At 38.4% G+C, this 16,476-nt stretch overlaps 1 protein-coding gene across 4 annotated transcripts in view; it reads right to left on the bottom strand.

Annotated features, from left to right (window-relative positions):
* PRDM2 (PR/SET domain 2) overlaps nt 1-16,476 on the bottom strand; it is a 42,484-nt gene that overhangs the window by 22,769 nt on the left and 3,239 nt on the right. For 2 of the 4 annotated variants that reach the window (XM_008634266.2, XM_017735048.1), the window contains exons 1-2: nt 3,894-3,974; nt 493-603 (exon numbers count right to left, since the gene is read on the bottom strand). In XM_008634266.2, the coding sequence (XP_008632488.1) occupies nt 493-511 (19 nt within the window). In that variant the 5' untranslated portion in view covers nt 512-603; nt 3,894-3,974. Of the gene's footprint in view, nt 1-492; nt 604-3,090; nt 3,109-3,893; nt 3,975-16,476 lie in introns of those variants that run through there. The other 2 variants (XM_017735047.1, XM_017735049.1) reach the window with 2 other exon arrangements.

Raw genomic sequence — 16,476 nt, 5'->3', positions numbered from 1 at the left:
CACTGTTGTTTAAGTGGGTACATTACGGAGCAAAAACTCCTTCTCCATTCCTTAGCTGGGCCATAAGACACCTGAACAGCAGTACATGTGTTGTGCAAGCAGAAGGAACAACAGAAGGAAGGAATGGAAGAGTTATGGGTCAAAAGAATTAATACTGTATTTTTTCCCCCTTGGTACTGACTCTGTTAATTAGCAATAAACAATGACCATGTAGCTACACACTATTTTAGAATAAGGACTTTGCTTCTGTTCTAAGGAGTCTGGGTTTATGTCTAAATTTTGCAGCACATTCATTTTTCCTGTGGTCAGAGTCATACATTCAGTGACATGCTTCTAATAGCCAAGTTTCTAACTAGTAAAACAATTGGGATAAACAATAAAACATGTTCACTTTGCTACAGCAAGATAACCTGCTAATGCACTAAACATGACAAGCATCCTTTGATTCAAAAAGATAGATAGAAGGAAAAAATAAGACACTTGAGAACTCACCCTCTTTAGAATCCCTCATATCTGCAGAAGTAGAATCCAAATCGGTCTTTTTCTGTTTTGTATCTGCTGCCTTCTTTCCCTTGTTTTTACCTTCCTGAGTCTTCTTCTTTCCTGGGAAGAAAAGAGCACTTATTATTCCTGCTCAACAACTTTTGTCATATATGAGTGGCAGAATTAAACCCTCAGCTTTGGAATATAACACACTCCTGTAGAGACCCTGCTTTCCTGAGGAATACAAATGACTGATTAGGAGAACAGACAGCATTCAGGTAAAAAAACCTCAGACGCTGATATATTTTCCTCACTTTCAAAGCAAGAACAAACTACCTGTCCAGGGTTAAGCAGCCCACATCATGCAGTTTCCCAATGCCTTAATATGGCCACTAAATTCCTGTATCTCACAGAAGTATATGGAAAATAAGAAATCTCTTAATATACTATTGATCCTTAATGTTAATTGGAAGACTTTATGAAGTAGAAACCCATAAAGGTTTATTCTAGTTTTATAAACATTCTGAATATTGAGGAGAGTTATGATAAAAGCAATGAAGTAATAACATTATGAGAAGACTGAAAGCAGCATGCGCTTGACCAACACGGCAAAATGAGATGGAACTGGGTAACAGCAAATGATGAAGGTATTTCATTGTGTCTTGACACAAAACCTTCACGTTATCACTTTCTGTTACCAAAATTAAGCAGCATGTATTAGTTGCAGAGGATGATGAACACAAAAGGGCATTATGTGCAAAGAGCTGACCAGTACTGCAAGATGTAAATACACTGAAAACTTCGTTTTCCACTGCACTACAAAGTACTGCTAATTTTTGCCATTAATCTTACAGATTCAGGCCTACAACATACAGAAATTACGATAAAGGGGTGTGTAATAACAAATGAAAGTTTACGGTTTTCCGATTCACTTCAGTGCACAGACTGTACTCTCCACACAGGATACAGAAAACACCACTGAAGCTCCACAGTTCTACACACAACTCTTGGGAAGAGCTGTCCAGAAGCAGAAATCCAAATTCCTCCTTTGCCCCCTCTAACACACAAAATGCTACTTTATGACAAACTGCCCCTTCCCTCTGATCAGAAATGTCCATCACAGCCCTAAATTCATTTCCTAGTTGGAAGCACACTCTTCCATGCCACAATCCTGACAACAAATTCCTCCTTTTTACACCTCAAAAATATTTTTCACATCCTGAGCCAAGAAACTGAAACGCCTTTAAAGAAAAATGTTCCTCTGTTCAAACTGCAAAGTTCCAAGTACACACCCCCCCCCCAAGAGAACAGCTCAGACAGCTCAGCTTTAAAAGGAAACATTTGTTTTGATTTGAACATTCTATCTAAACAATTATCTCTATTTCTTCTCAAGGAGCTCAGATTTCATAGGCCATCTCCAAATTCCAGTGTATTTCAGTTTTATGTATGTAATAAACCTTTTTAAATTTCTTATCCAATTTAACAGATTTTAGTCTTATAACCTGACAATAGTCACTCATACTGAATTTTTGTCACCTTTGGAAAAGACACACACATCCTTCCCAAAGTAAACTAGCAATTTTCTCTGAATATCCTCAATTATTGTAATGATCCCCATGTCTAACCTGCCATAAAAAACCGATACTGGATTGTTTGAACAATGCAATATTCAATTTTGATTTTAACACCTGCAACTGTCAGAAGATTTAGCACATATTTGGGGGTTCACATAGGCATAAGGAAGTTTAAGCACATCTTTCTTTACCTGACAGGCTACTGAATGTCCAATTGGAACACAATTTTTTTTTATTATCAGCACCTCGAATGTTCATAATTACAACTAACACTACCAAGATCTGAGTATGAAGGACAGATATCAAAGAAGTTTCCAGAAGTATCTCCCAAGTCACTTGAAATTGCTCTGGGAATGTACAGTAACACAATCCAACAGTTCCATTTCTAGGGAAAAGGGGGAAATGCAAGATTTCAACACATTCCTAGGAATCAAACATGCATCACAATACACCTTATGAGTGACATAACAAATGATACCTAATTCCTAGAACCCTAAGAGCTCTAAACCTTTTTGCAGACCACTTATCACCTGAAGACCAGTATCAGTATCTTGACCTAAAACCAACAAAATTCTTGCTTCATCTCACCCTACAAATGAGACTGGAAACAAGAATGAAAAGGTTGGTGCACAGGCCCCTCTCACCTGCCAAACCTGGCCATGGTCAGGGACACTTTTTCCCCCCACAGTGCAGTGTCTGATGTATTGCAGATGAAGTCATGGGGCAATTTTGCATCTAGTTCTACAGCAGCCCTGAATTTCATCCTAAAAACAGGTTACTGTCAAAGTCTTCAAACCAAGACCCAGTTAATTCTTTTTTCTAACAATATTGGCAATATACTGTACTCTTTCAAGGGTGAGGTAAAGTATGAAAAGGCACCAACACAAATCCCAAGTGCTAAAGCATGCAGAAATGTTTCAGTCATCCAGTTAGAGAATATAAAACTTAATAGTACCTCAAATCCAATTATAATCTGAGAAATCACTACAATAGCAGGATTTTCACACAAAATCGAGGTACTTATGTCACATACCTTATGCTACTGATGGAAAGCAGATCATTTGCAAATTCTCCTGCCAGTCCTAAAAAGAGATGCAACTTGCTCATGATGTAATCTGCTCTGAAATACAGCTGGAGATGTTTCAAGTTCTTGGCCTTTAAGCATCAATGCATTTGAAGAGAGGTTTCACCCAGCACCTGACTTGCCCTTTCTCTGAACAGTGAACAAAACGTCTTGGGCACGGACAGCATTTCAGATGTGTCAGATCAATTTCTGACGCGTATCAGTGAGAGACACCAAACCATTGCTGATGTTCTCCTTTACCAGCTTTAGTTTGTTCACCTTCTAGGCTTTCTTTGAAAAGGTTCAAAGAATTCACTATACTCAAACATGACAATGACTGTCCCAGATGCACAGTTTCATGGCCCTGACCATTTATTTTATGTTCAACAGCATGTGCCCAGGAAGAGAATTTAAGAACAGAGTAACAAGTGATACTTCAATGATATCCTCTCCCAGCTTTCATATATTTGGAGTTCAGGAACTTTTGAAGACATTTAACAGATGTTGATAGATTTTCGCCCATGAATTCTCAAAGTGCTTCTAAAATCCATATAAACCTGAAAGATTTCCATAATTTTCTTCCTGCAGATATCCAATAAAAGTAAAACCTACTATTCTGATATAAAGGGTATCAATGAGTAGACCAAGGTCTGTCCCTTAATTTTCTTACTGTTTCAGAGGTCAGGAAGGAACAGAAGTCTGCAGGAGGGGGGAAATGCCTCTGAACACAGAACCTGGTGGAAGCCTGAGTATAAGTACACACGTGCACTTACCATCAGGTTCCTGAAGGGTCCTACATGGCTGCTACGGCCAGCTGGATCCTCCACTTGGTCTAAACAAGAAAGATACAGGAATGAAACACAGGGAAAGTGAAATGGAAACAATGACAAAAGAATAAATGAAGGGCAGAACTTAATATATGTGTATGTGCTTTAGAAGAATTGTAGAAGAAAGATGCAAAGGAAAATGAATGAAATGAACAGATAGAAAGTAGGAACTTGTCTGTAGTGATGAAGATCAAAAGAGGAATTCACCGATTTGCAATTTGTCTTGCAACTTTCAATAGGGTTCCTTTTTCTCTCCTCTCCACTTCTGCTGTAAGACAGCTCGGCCTTTGCACCTTCACAATCCCTTTATAACACTGCAACAGGCACAGGAAAGCTCATGCTACTGCCAATGTCCAGAGCATTAGTACTCCCACTAATTTTGGAGGAGTTCAGATGACAACGGAGTAACAGCGTATGAGAGAAGTAATCTTTATTTGCCCATACTTCATTTTATCGATAAAATCAAGACACCGCTGAAGAACCTACAGTTAGCTGTGCTCAGGCTTTTGTTGTTAACCAAACTACTAATGGGACTATTAAACCACTGAGTTATTTTTGGTGGGATGGGATAAGCATACTCAGAAGCTGGGAAGGAAGATGTTTAACACAGTCTTTCCACACACTTGAAGCTGAACACCATAATTAAATATTGCTCAACTGTACAAGATGCCATTGTCTTTAATAACCTTTAACTGCAGCACAAAACATGTTCACAGTTAAGATCATAAAGCAAGAAGGACACTCACACCTAAGCTCAAACATTGCTTCAATCTTTTACAGAAATACAGAATGTGGACATTTGCCTCCAAAAATCTTGGGTTAATAAGGGAAAAGAATAATTGATATGAGCTGAAATTACTGTTACTTCTTTGAGATCTGTAGCCTGTAACAGCCCAGTAACACACCCAGACCAGAATCCATGAGTGCTTCTGCTGAAAAGTACCACAGAAATCTGCCCAAACCTCAAGTCTGCTGGAAAACAGTGGAGAAGCTCCCTCAGAGACCCCCTGAAAAGTATTCTTAGGGCACAGACAAGGGCAGCACCTGGCAAGGCTGTGGCTGAAGGGGAAAGACAAACCGGCACGTTACACTGACAATGCCACAGTTTCATCTGTGAATCACAGTGTAATAATATAAACTCACTAATTAAATCCCTTTGGAACTGGTTCAGAATAAAGTCTGCATCAATCCCATGCAATAGCTGCTACTATTCTATAAAAAACTTTTAATTATTTTCTCCTGTTGAAAAAAAAAAAAAATCAGTACTTTGGCATTGGAAAGAATGAAATAAAGATTAAGTGAATATTCAAGCTAAAACATTCTTTTGGAAAATTCAGCCGAAAACAACTGCACAATCATTTCCACGTTCTTTTGATTAATGAGTTCTAACACACTGATACAACTTGAATTTTAATTTGAGAAACAGCTTGCTGTGTACCAGAATTCATCTGCTCCTGTATCCAGAATGCTGGTTGATGTCATGTTTTTCAAAATAAATTCCTTAAGCCTTCAGGCATCAGTAAAAATCTGACTAGTTGTTTGTTCTGCAGACAGACCAGAACACATGAATGCCTTTTTCACACACAGAATGCTACATCAAAAAGAACAGCATAAATTACTTCAAAAAATTAAATCCAAGTTGTGTTGGCTGGAAGAGCACGACAAAATGCAGAAACATGTTGCAGTGACTTCTTAGACTCTTGTCCAGCTGTGAATGGCACAGCATATGGGTGTTAAAGACCTTACATATTTAATAAGTTGAATTGATTAAACAGTAAGGTAACAAGGCACCAAAAATTACATTTAATTCAAAATGCTCATTATTAAGATGAGAATACTACGGCTGTTCTTTTAATATGTCCCTCTGTTTGCTTTTAAGTGTCTTCATTATGCTTTTTGTTTGGGTTTTTTTTAGTTCTTCCATTATTTATAAAACCTTTCATTATTCTCTACCAGCACCTGCTCACACAGCAAAGCAAAATCAAAAACCACCTGGCTAAATAAAGGGCAACATAGCTGTGTGTTAAGGGCTGCTCTGAGCCACTGAGACAGCCAAGAACACCCAGCATTTAGGGAAAGCTGGTAGGCACAACACGCCTGATATATATATAAAATAATAAATGTATATGAGGATTATTCATATAATCAGGGGGATTACAGAAATTTGCCAAAAACAAGACCTCAAACCCACAAAGTTATGCAAATATTTTATTCGAATATCTAAGCCAAGAGCCACATTTCAGGAGAGAGCACAGGGTTGCTGCTGCCTGTCCAGCACCGCAGCCTTACCAAGCTCCAGAACCTGGCTCAGTGTCTCACTCACAGCATCCACCAGCTCACAGACCATGCTAATTAAACCTTTTTTAAATTGCTGTCCAAAGTTTTAAGTGATCTAGGATAGCTGGGGTTCAAAATGTCACACTGCAAATTACTGGGGAAAAAGGAAGCAAGAATAAAAATAGTAAAAAACCTAGTATTAGGCTAGGAATAAAAATATTACAACCTTTTGAAAGAAAAGCCTCAACAATTATGCCTTAATTTAAACAAACATTGCTTAAATGTTATAACATTGACTTCCAATATTTCTTCCACAGTATTACTGTTAATACAACATTATATCAAAGTTCCTTTTAAGTACTTGCATTTAAGTACTGCTTTGAAAGGATTCCAGCAGGCTTAGCTGAGGAACTCCAAGTACCTCTGAACAGACACACTCATTACCTGGGGAGGGAATGGCTTTGGAACCCTAAAGCTCCCAACTTAAAATGAAGCAACACATGAAACTGCTGCCTACCAAGGGCTCTGGAGAAAAACAGCCTTGTACTGGCAACAAAACAGGCTACAAAGCCAAACAGAGGCTTCCCAAGAGCCCGCAGCTCAGAAATTCCAATGCTGCCATGCCACAGAACACCTTTGGTGATAATTGGGTTTTTTTTCCCCACAAGCCAGAAAAAGCTTTTAATTTTTATTTCTTTGTCAGTGTAAGATAGATAAGCTGTACTAGGAGCATTGCCCACTTTGGCTACAGATCATCCCCAGCACTGGTGGGCACATACACATGAAAACCTCTTTAACACAAAACGCCTGCCCAGGTAGGAAGGCTTCCATCTTGCTGATTCAAAGGTACAGACTAAGTATGACAACACAAACAGAATTCTCCATTTTCAGTACTCGATCTCTCTGAAACAGAACACTGTTAAAAAAAAAAAAAAACCCAACCAAAAAAACTAAACAAAGTCAGCACATTTTAAATCATATTTCAGCAAGTCTAAGAGTGGAATTCAAGCCACAGATCAATTTTTGAAACAAACACCTCATTAAAAGGGATGTCAATTAAATGTGAATGGCTCCACACACAGTATCATTAAGAGGCCTATTTCAACAATGCTGTCAAGTAGGTATGAAAACCTGCAGAAAAAGGCAAAATGTGAATGTTTTTATTACCCTGTTTTCTTCAATCTGTCATCATTGTAAGTAATTGGTGGAGTATACTTCTTGTAACACCATTATAAAGTCATCAGATACAGCTACTTTGTGTACGCATAACTTCAGGTGTTGTTAAGCAGATGAAACACTAAAATTGACGTGAGCTGTTTCACAGTCTACACAAACCATCACAACAGAATTTTAACCTCCAGCTCCTGAGAATCACAAGAATAATTCAGCGCTGCAGAAGATCGTGGTTCTGTACCATCAATCTGTGCAGACCTAATGTATCACATAATATTGAAGCTGGAGAGGCAGAATACATACAGCTATATAGTACAGACAAAATAGAAAAATCTTGTGAATTATCTACAGAATATGGGCAAACTCGGTGAGCAAAGGTTCATCTGTAATTTTTTCCAGCAGAACTTACATCTCCTCTTCCATAAAAAGACACTTTCAAGCTTACCCAGTAGGAGCAGGAGAAAGAGGAAGCTAAACTTCACAGCAATTCTATTAATACTGAACTGCCTGTTGCATAAGCCTATTGCTACCCATCAACCATCACTTCACTCACAAGGAGCACATTTCAATCACTGCATTTTTCAACCCCAATATAAAAGGCACAGTAAAGTCTCGCCTTGGGAAGGTGTTTCAGGACACCTGAAGGCAGAGGCACAAACACCAAGCTGTGCATGTGCATGAAACTGTTTGTACCGAGCACTAAATACACTCTGCAGAAAAGAAACAGAGCCATGCACTGACAGAGACTGTTAACGTGACATTTGCATAACAGATGAACTTGTTGCCATGGAAAGCATATGAAAATTCTGAGCTGGGCTATTTAAAACACCAATTTCTGCAAATGTTTGGCAAAGTCTCCACTTTAATGACAGCACTGAAGATCACGTTACTGTGTCTCACCATAAACTTCTGGAATTATGACAGTCAGTACAAGAAATGTTAGGGTGGCACCACAGGTGTGCCATGCCAAGAGAAAGAAATGACCCAACAATCTGCAAGAAGCAGAAGGGAATGTATTGCCATTCTATAGAGTTTGTGAGACTAGAAAATTTGACACTATTCGCAAAATTCAGATAAACAGATTTTTAAAAAATGATGAAAAATTCTGAGTGGGAAGCCTGTGTTAAATGTGTGGTATTACACCAATCCCTACAAGCTGAACTATGAGCTATCTCCAGTCTTCTGCATATAAGTTATGTTTTGTAAATTAAATTATGTACCATAACTCTCTACCAGACAAGAGACAAAAGCAGTTTATATTACCTGTCTGTCACAGTATGCCATCCACCCTTGCAGCATCTCATTCTAATCCCCAACACATTCTGCCTTCTGAATAACCTGAGTGCATATCCCAGGAAGTCTTAAGTTTATAGCCTCCAAGACTTATTCACCCATAATGACTTAAGTAGTACAGAATGTCACCCAACAATTACAAGGCATGGCAAACAAGGGTTTAATTCCATGCAATTTTAACCCACACAAGAGCTGTGTTGGAACAATTAAGTATAAATAATTAAATGTAGAGCTTTTGTCTTAGCAAGATTTGAAAATGTTATTGCTGCCCTTATGCCAATATTTCTAAAACAGTAGAAAGGGGACACAAATATGTGACCAGACTTGCTCCAGACTTTCTCAATCACTCCAGCTGCTGGCATATTCCTGCCTCCGATCCTCCCCAATCACACAGCCTCCTCCATCCACTACAAATTCCTAGCAAGTTGCTCCATGGCTGCCACAGCTCCCACAGCCAGCCCAGGACAGAAAACACGATGAACGTTCTTCTCTGTACTTCTATTCCATGAGCTTTTGTTTTGCTAAGTATTAAGACAAAAGCAGCAGCAAAAGAAATGTCAGCTGGCACACACACTTTCTAGAAATAGCTGTTCTCTATTTAGCCAGTTTTTATATAAAATTCAGTTAAAAATAGAGCACCCAAATTGTGTATTTAATACAGAGAATGTCTAAATTTAAATCTCTGCTTTAACCAATCAGAGCTTTTATCTAAGCCCAGAAAATGTTGCTTCCAGTCACTAGAGCTTGGCCCAAAATATTTGTGAAATGAAGTTACTCTCAGATAATTAGAAATACCAACTATTTTGACAGCAGCATTTACAAGATAATGCAAATGAAAAACCTCACACAACTACTTGTACCAGCAAGTTTAAAATGATCACTACTAGATCAGTCTGCCTTTATCTGTAATAAATAACACAAATATTTGTTGTCATGGCCCTATTTGCACCACTGAACACTTGAGAGGATTACATCAAAAATATCTGGGGTTTTAGCTAAGTTACCTTTAAAAGTAACTACTTAGGTCTTTACCTGCCATTTTATTCTGCTGTTTGACAAACCCAGTATGTTCCAACCCAGCAGCAGTCACACCAGTAAGTGACATTTAAAAAAAAAAAAATAGAAAAAAAGGACATTTGAGTCCACTGCAGACCCAAAAGCCCTTCACACACAGCTGATCAAGGTGGTGTCTTGCTATCCAGAGCAATTTTGCCTCTCTACGACAGACAAAACTCCCACAAAGTTAGTGAAAAGCTGTCACTGCATGGAAAACCAAACCCGAACCATTGATCCAAACGTTTGCCCAGACAGGGGCGATGGCTTTGCTTGGAGAACACAGCTGTACAAAGGCTACAATTCCCAGGAAACAGGGCTGCCTTTGTGTCTAACAGGAGCCCTAGGATTACTGTAACAGGAGTCCCCACTGCTGAGGAAACAAGAGCAAAGCCTCTCACAGACGCAGGATCTGGACAGTGCTACCACCATGTTAAAGCTCCCATGGATAAAATTAAACCCCTCAGAACTGCTACAAGGTCACACTCGACATTTTCACTTACAGTCACTCAAATTTGTCCTGTTACTCATTTTTACCCAAATGAATCCTTTTGTTCAACATATCTGCAACATGTCACTTCTCAGAAATTTTTCTCCAACAAGTATTCCCAATAAAATCACCCCTCTGTGTTTTACAAAGTATTTCACCCCCTCTTTCACATCTATTTCCTAATTTCTTTCCTTTAACCTTATTATATTTCCTCAATACAATCAACTACCTAGTACAGTAAGTATGCAGTGTTTTTCCATCAGTCCCCATTAAAAATATTACAGCATCTTCTCAACTGGGTCTCCAACCTAACAAGGAACATTAATCGTTAATAACCAGCTCCTGTCAAAACATATTTGCAGCATGAAAACTCTGGTGCTCTGTATCTGTTAAATTTGGAAAGACTCATCTCCTTCCAGCTTCAGAGTGACAAGTCCAAGGTCAAATGGCAGAATATCACTGCAGGTCCTTCACAGAAGTAGATAAATGAGGATAAATACTATTATGAAAAACTCATCATTTTAATGTACAATATAGTCACCAAGTAATTTTTATCTGCTGGGAAATTGTGGAAGATTTGCTTCACTTCCTTGGTGAAACAAAGTGCTTCATTCATTTCAGCCACAGCCCACTGATACTTTCTCAGAGAAATGCTTGTCAGCCTTCTCTGATAACATGAGATACACTGAATTATATTTCCAAAGGAACTGTAATCCTCCAGTTGCCCAATCAGTCCATTTCTCAAAAGGACTGTGCTACAGGACAACAGCAACAGTTGGTGCTCACGTTAACAAGACTGACAATGGAAGTTCTAAATTTAAAGTATGCCCCAAACCAGACAAGAGCAAACTGCTATCTGTCTGATTTGTGACACCAAGAAAGGTCATGGGCTCATAAAGTCACTACAGGGAACAGCAGCTTCCTCCATTTTTCAAACAGTGAAAACAAATCAGAGAGCACAAATGTACTTTGCTGCTCCATTAACTGCTACATTCAAGATGAAAGTCTGATTTGATCTAAATGGGTTAAAGTTCTAGAAGTTTTTTGCACACATCTGTTTATAGTATAAAACATCAACTAAAACAGACTATAGATATAAAACATCACTGTAACGTAACTTGGACAAGTTAATTTGCAGGTAAGGAACCAGAAAATAAAACCAGCTCCAAACAGTTCAGGATTTGGGAGCTATGAGCTAAGTTTCAGCACAAAGTCCACTTTGCTTTTGCAATCCCTGACAAGGGTCTGTAAGATCAGAAACACTAGACTCGCTGCTCTTCACCTGCAACTTGAAAGGGAACACTTTGCAGGAAAGTCCGTTTTTTCCTCCACTCACTGCCACTTGGTAAGACCTACTCCTTGGGAAAAGCCCAAGACAACTCTAAGACTTGGCTGAGGATCCAACTATGGCAAAGGTGGGTGTTTGAACATCCTGATCCCAATCCCCTGCTAGACAGGTCAGCTATCACTGCACTGAGCTGCTTCACACCACAGCTCACTGTCTCCACAGTCTGCAGTTTTACTGGCAGCAACATATGGAAGTTTGCATTAAGTTATCAGCCCTGGATAATGGTGATGCCTGAGAAAATTTCCCCAAATTTCTATGCATCGAGTCACTTTTACAAACACCAGGCCTTTGCCATTCAACAGTCAAATTGTTTCTGATGGACTGCCAAACAAAACGAGATCTGTATCTGAGGAGACTCGAGTGAGGCATCTGGCTCTCAACATGAGTTAGAATAATGTATAGCTGACTACTCATTTCCATGGCATTTTGCAGCAATAATAATCAAGATGATGGATTTTTAGCTATTATAATACTCTCACTAGAATAACTTTATGTCAATCAGCACATTAATAACAGTGCCTCTCCGAAGTTCTGCAGCATTAATCATAGTCAATCAAAAGCTCTCACAGAACTCTGATAACAAAGTGTAACAGAATTAACTCTTAACAGCTGGTAAGCTCCTAAGTGCTCAGAGAGCTTCATCCTAAAAAACTCTCAGTCACTGATGATCCAAGTAAGTTTTGTGATTTTCCAGAGGAAAGGTGTATATAAGGCAAGTAAATATTTCTGGAAAATAGTCAGATATTGTCTAATTTCTTAGCTAGAAATACTGAAATACCACCAAGTCTTGTTTCAATAATTGATAATAAATCCAAGCAAAAAGTCAGTCTGCTGTAACATTTCCTTGAGGAACTCAACACAGCAAGTGTAGGCCGGTGAGAATTCTTCAGAACAAAGTCATTCCTGTCAATCTGTGTAAGACTCTTGGCAGGAATGACAAAATAAATTGGAAAGTTTGACAGATTGAAAAGAATAAATACACTCTGGTCTTATAAATGGTTTTCCTTCTTGTTCATTTGAAAAATATACAAAACAGTTAATAAATAAAATAGAAATAAATTTCTTTGCTATTTCACAGGTTTGTAATGCAGTGACATGAGAATCTTCAGAGACTCAACGAACACAAGTTACCTTACAAAGCAGATCTCAATTAAAGAAAAGAGCTCTCAGCCACACACTCAAATGGAGTCTGCATGTCTTCCATGAAAAAACCAGCTGTCAAAACTTTGTGTGCACACTCCTGAAGTTACGTTAAATGTGCTTGTTCACCACTGCATAATAAATTACACGGGGCATCTGCAGATAAGCCCTCGGTGTAAGACATTCCCTGTAAACAATTCAAGTAAAATAAATGGTCAATGCAAAATTATGGTAAATTGCAATTTTAAAGTTTAGTACAGTTAATGATGTATTATTCAAAATAATTCTGATTGGTTTTGAAAAGATGAAGCATAAAAAAAAAACACCTAGAGAAAGGCAACAGAAATGATTAGAAGTACAGAAGGTTCTTAAAATAAGAACTTAGAGCCATCCCTAAATAAAAAGATGGTTCAAGCAGGAGGCAAATAAAATAAGAATACACTGAAAGTCAATAACTGACTTTACCTTGCATCCACCATAAACCCCAGAGTCTCCAACTGGAAAACAAACACTGAAGTGGGAGATTGTACAGCAGGGTCAGGAAACCACAGAAAGAGCAACAGTGGCTGGTAAAGCCTTGACTTAATATGAGGGAACACAAAGGAATTCAGGAAAGGATTATTCATGTGAGCAAAAGTCACCCAGATTTAGTGAGATGTAAGGCAGTCAGTAGCTCATTGAGTTTGTTCTCTTACATTCTGTAAGCAACAAGACAACTCTAAATCACAAAATATTTGAAGGAATAAAAACCAAAAGTACTCGTCTATCTCAAAGCTCTTCCCTAAAACAGCAATAACCAAATTTTCTCCACATCTTCTACACAGAAGCATTTAAACAATTCTCTGAGTTAGAAGAAAACTGTCTAAGAAAGTTTTGGAAAATCCCAATACAATAAAATATTTCTACAAGGAAAATGGTATTACAGTAGCAACTTAGTAACTTTTAACTTCTTTTCAGGAAAATCAAAACAACATTTACTAAAAAAGGAGAATAATTTCCAAATGCACTGGATTAATTAAAAAAAATTAGCAGTGGAATATCAAGCTGCTTTTCTTCCAGGTCACTCCTTTTTTCAAAGCCAACCCAGATCGATTGAAAAAAAAATTGATTAATAATAGAAAGCTGCCTGGTGCCTTATTTCACTTCTCACTGTGGATTATGTAATTGAAGACAGCATTAACAAATTTGCTGGGAAATGCCACAACTGTGGTTTAGATATATTTTACTTTTTTAACTTAAGAAAAGCAGTCTAAGGAAGTGCGGTTAAAAACACGAAAGTATGAAAAAAATACAGAACGCTTCAGAATCTGAGTTACCAAATGACCCAAGAATTTTTATTCTGTTAGATAACTACATACATCCGCTTTAAGCAGAACTAAGTTAGCAGCTAGAAATACAACTTGTAACAACCATGAAGGCCAGATTGTTATTTTAAGTCAAACACAAAAACCCCACAGAGATAAAGTAACAGTGTGTGCAAGGTGCTTGTAGTACTTCCAAAAGTTTATACTTAGAAACACAGTTTAAGGGGCCAACACAGGCAATTTAGTGCTGAATTTTTAAATTTTCTTCAATAGTTAATTTATTTTCTTATTCCTGAAATGAAGGCTTATTTTCTCCCATTCTTAAATCCACAGGCAGGAGCAAGGCTGGAATGAGTGATACCAATTTCACTCGGCTGTTCGGAAAGCTCAGAGCAGCTGTCCTAGGAACAGGGGGCACTGCTGGAGAGGTGAAGATGGGAATTTAAAGTAATACAAGTCTCCCATTCAAAGGCCTCCCTATATGGGGGTTAAAAGAAAATTTGCACTGCTTAGAAGACCTCAAATGTATGAGATACTCCCCAGACAGATGCTTCCATGAGAGATCCTGTCCCTTGACATCTCAAATGCCGCTTTTGAACTGGAGTTGCATAAACCTTCTTGCAAATCAATGTGATTTGTGGAAATCAGAGTAAATGCCATTTTAAGACTTTGTTCCAGATGATCTTGATGACCTCTTCCTTCCTCCCTCATCTTTTCCCAGTCATTGGTTAGGAAACTTTGAAGCCTTGAGCTCCTATCTGAGTTTTTCATTAAATTTATTGGAAATAGAGCTTAGATAATAATATAATTTCATTATATCCTTGCTACAAATGTACAACTTGCACATCCCTCTATAAGCTACTTTCCAACTCATACACAATCATTTTTCTCACAAGCTCTCTTCTATTTAGGAACAAACTTTTAAACTTAGTTCAAGTACAAGCCTAATAAATTTGTGTAACTTAAGAACCAGACAATCAGGGCATCATTTGACCATGATTTCCATTTGGGATGACATCCAGATGGCAATCCAAGGCCTACCTTTTATAAACAGGATGCATATTTATGGCACTCTCAAGTACAACTAATTATTTGGAACTACATGAGAATGCCTAAGAAATTATTAACAAAAAAAGAAAAACTGCAAGGATTTCCACTATCACAGAATTTAATCTGCATATTTCATCCCTACATTTTCCTGTTCCCCAGCAGCAATTTGACACTGTTTCAGCAATAGTCACACTTTCAGACAAGAGAAAAAACAGTATAGCTTTTAGGATGACAGAGTTCATTTACATGTGGGAAACAGAAGCCTGAAGTTGCAGTTTGCATTCAGCCTGATATAAACCGAGGCACAATATTATTTGTAACAGCCAACCATAATTCACCCACCCTCACCTCACACCGTCTCTGGGCCAGTGTTAATTACTGCGAGTATCCCTATAGTTCACACTCTCCCTGAAACCTGGTAAGAACTAAGGGAAGCAGCAACATTAGTAATAGAACCATTTAAGGTAACAAAGCCTTAAAACATTAGCAATGGTTTGAGACTTTAAAACCATACTGAACAATCACCAGGGGCTGTCCACAACACAGGTGACCCTCACGCAGGTGCTTTGCCTGCACTACAATAGAGAAATATTTTAGGAGTTGACACAACTGTGGCTGAGAGGTCATGTGGTTTCACAACCCACTCCAGCTGCATTATGCAGCATATGCTTTCAGAAGAATGAAATTACAGACTTTTCACCCCCTTGAGAGCCTGACGGCACCAGAGCAGCTCCCAGGGAGGCACCCGCCGAGGAGCCCCGGGCCTGGCTGATGTAAGGGGAACACAGGGAGGGCCAGAGCACCTCCAGAGACAGAAACAAGCATGGGAGAAAGAAAACACTGTCCTCTTCTCTCCTCAAAAAAGGCTATTTTAGAGATATTACTCCCAACCACGTAGCAGGGCAAGTTTTCATTCTGGGTAACATCAGTATCTTTCTTCCTTCAAAACCACTTTCGATCTGCCACAAAATCCATAACGGAAAAGAGATTTTAGCCTCGTCTGATCACAGTTTGGAGCCTTAAAGCAGATTACAGCCTGATTAAAAAACTGGATATCTTTAGGTATGACCATCTTTTGAATGACCATCCTTTCTTTAAAAAGAAAAATGCTTTAACTTCTGAAAAGGTACTTTTTTTGAAAAAGACTGAGTGAGTCTGAAGTCAGAGGCTCCATGTGTTCTTTTTGAACTAAACACTCCGTCAATGTTACTGCTCACTGCTACAAATTATTCCTGTCCTATACAAAGAAAGAAACGCCCTGATGGGACAAAAAAAAAATCCACACTACTTCTCTCAAGGACACATGAACCCAACTTGCAAAGTGAACCCAAGCTGTTCTCTTTTTATTTCCTTAGAAGGAGAATTATTGAAAGATCTTGTGCTAATGCATCTGATTGAGCA

Source organism: Corvus brachyrhynchos, unplaced genomic scaffold (assembly GCF_000691975.1).
Source record: "Corvus brachyrhynchos isolate BGI_N302 unplaced genomic scaffold, ASM69197v1 scaffold395, whole genome shotgun sequence".
NCBI classification, from domain to species: domain Eukaryota; kingdom Metazoa; phylum Chordata; class Aves; order Passeriformes; family Corvidae; genus Corvus; species Corvus brachyrhynchos.
The sequence above is the reverse complement of the archived record's forward strand: the minus strand, read 5'-3'. Positions and strand labels throughout refer to the sequence as shown.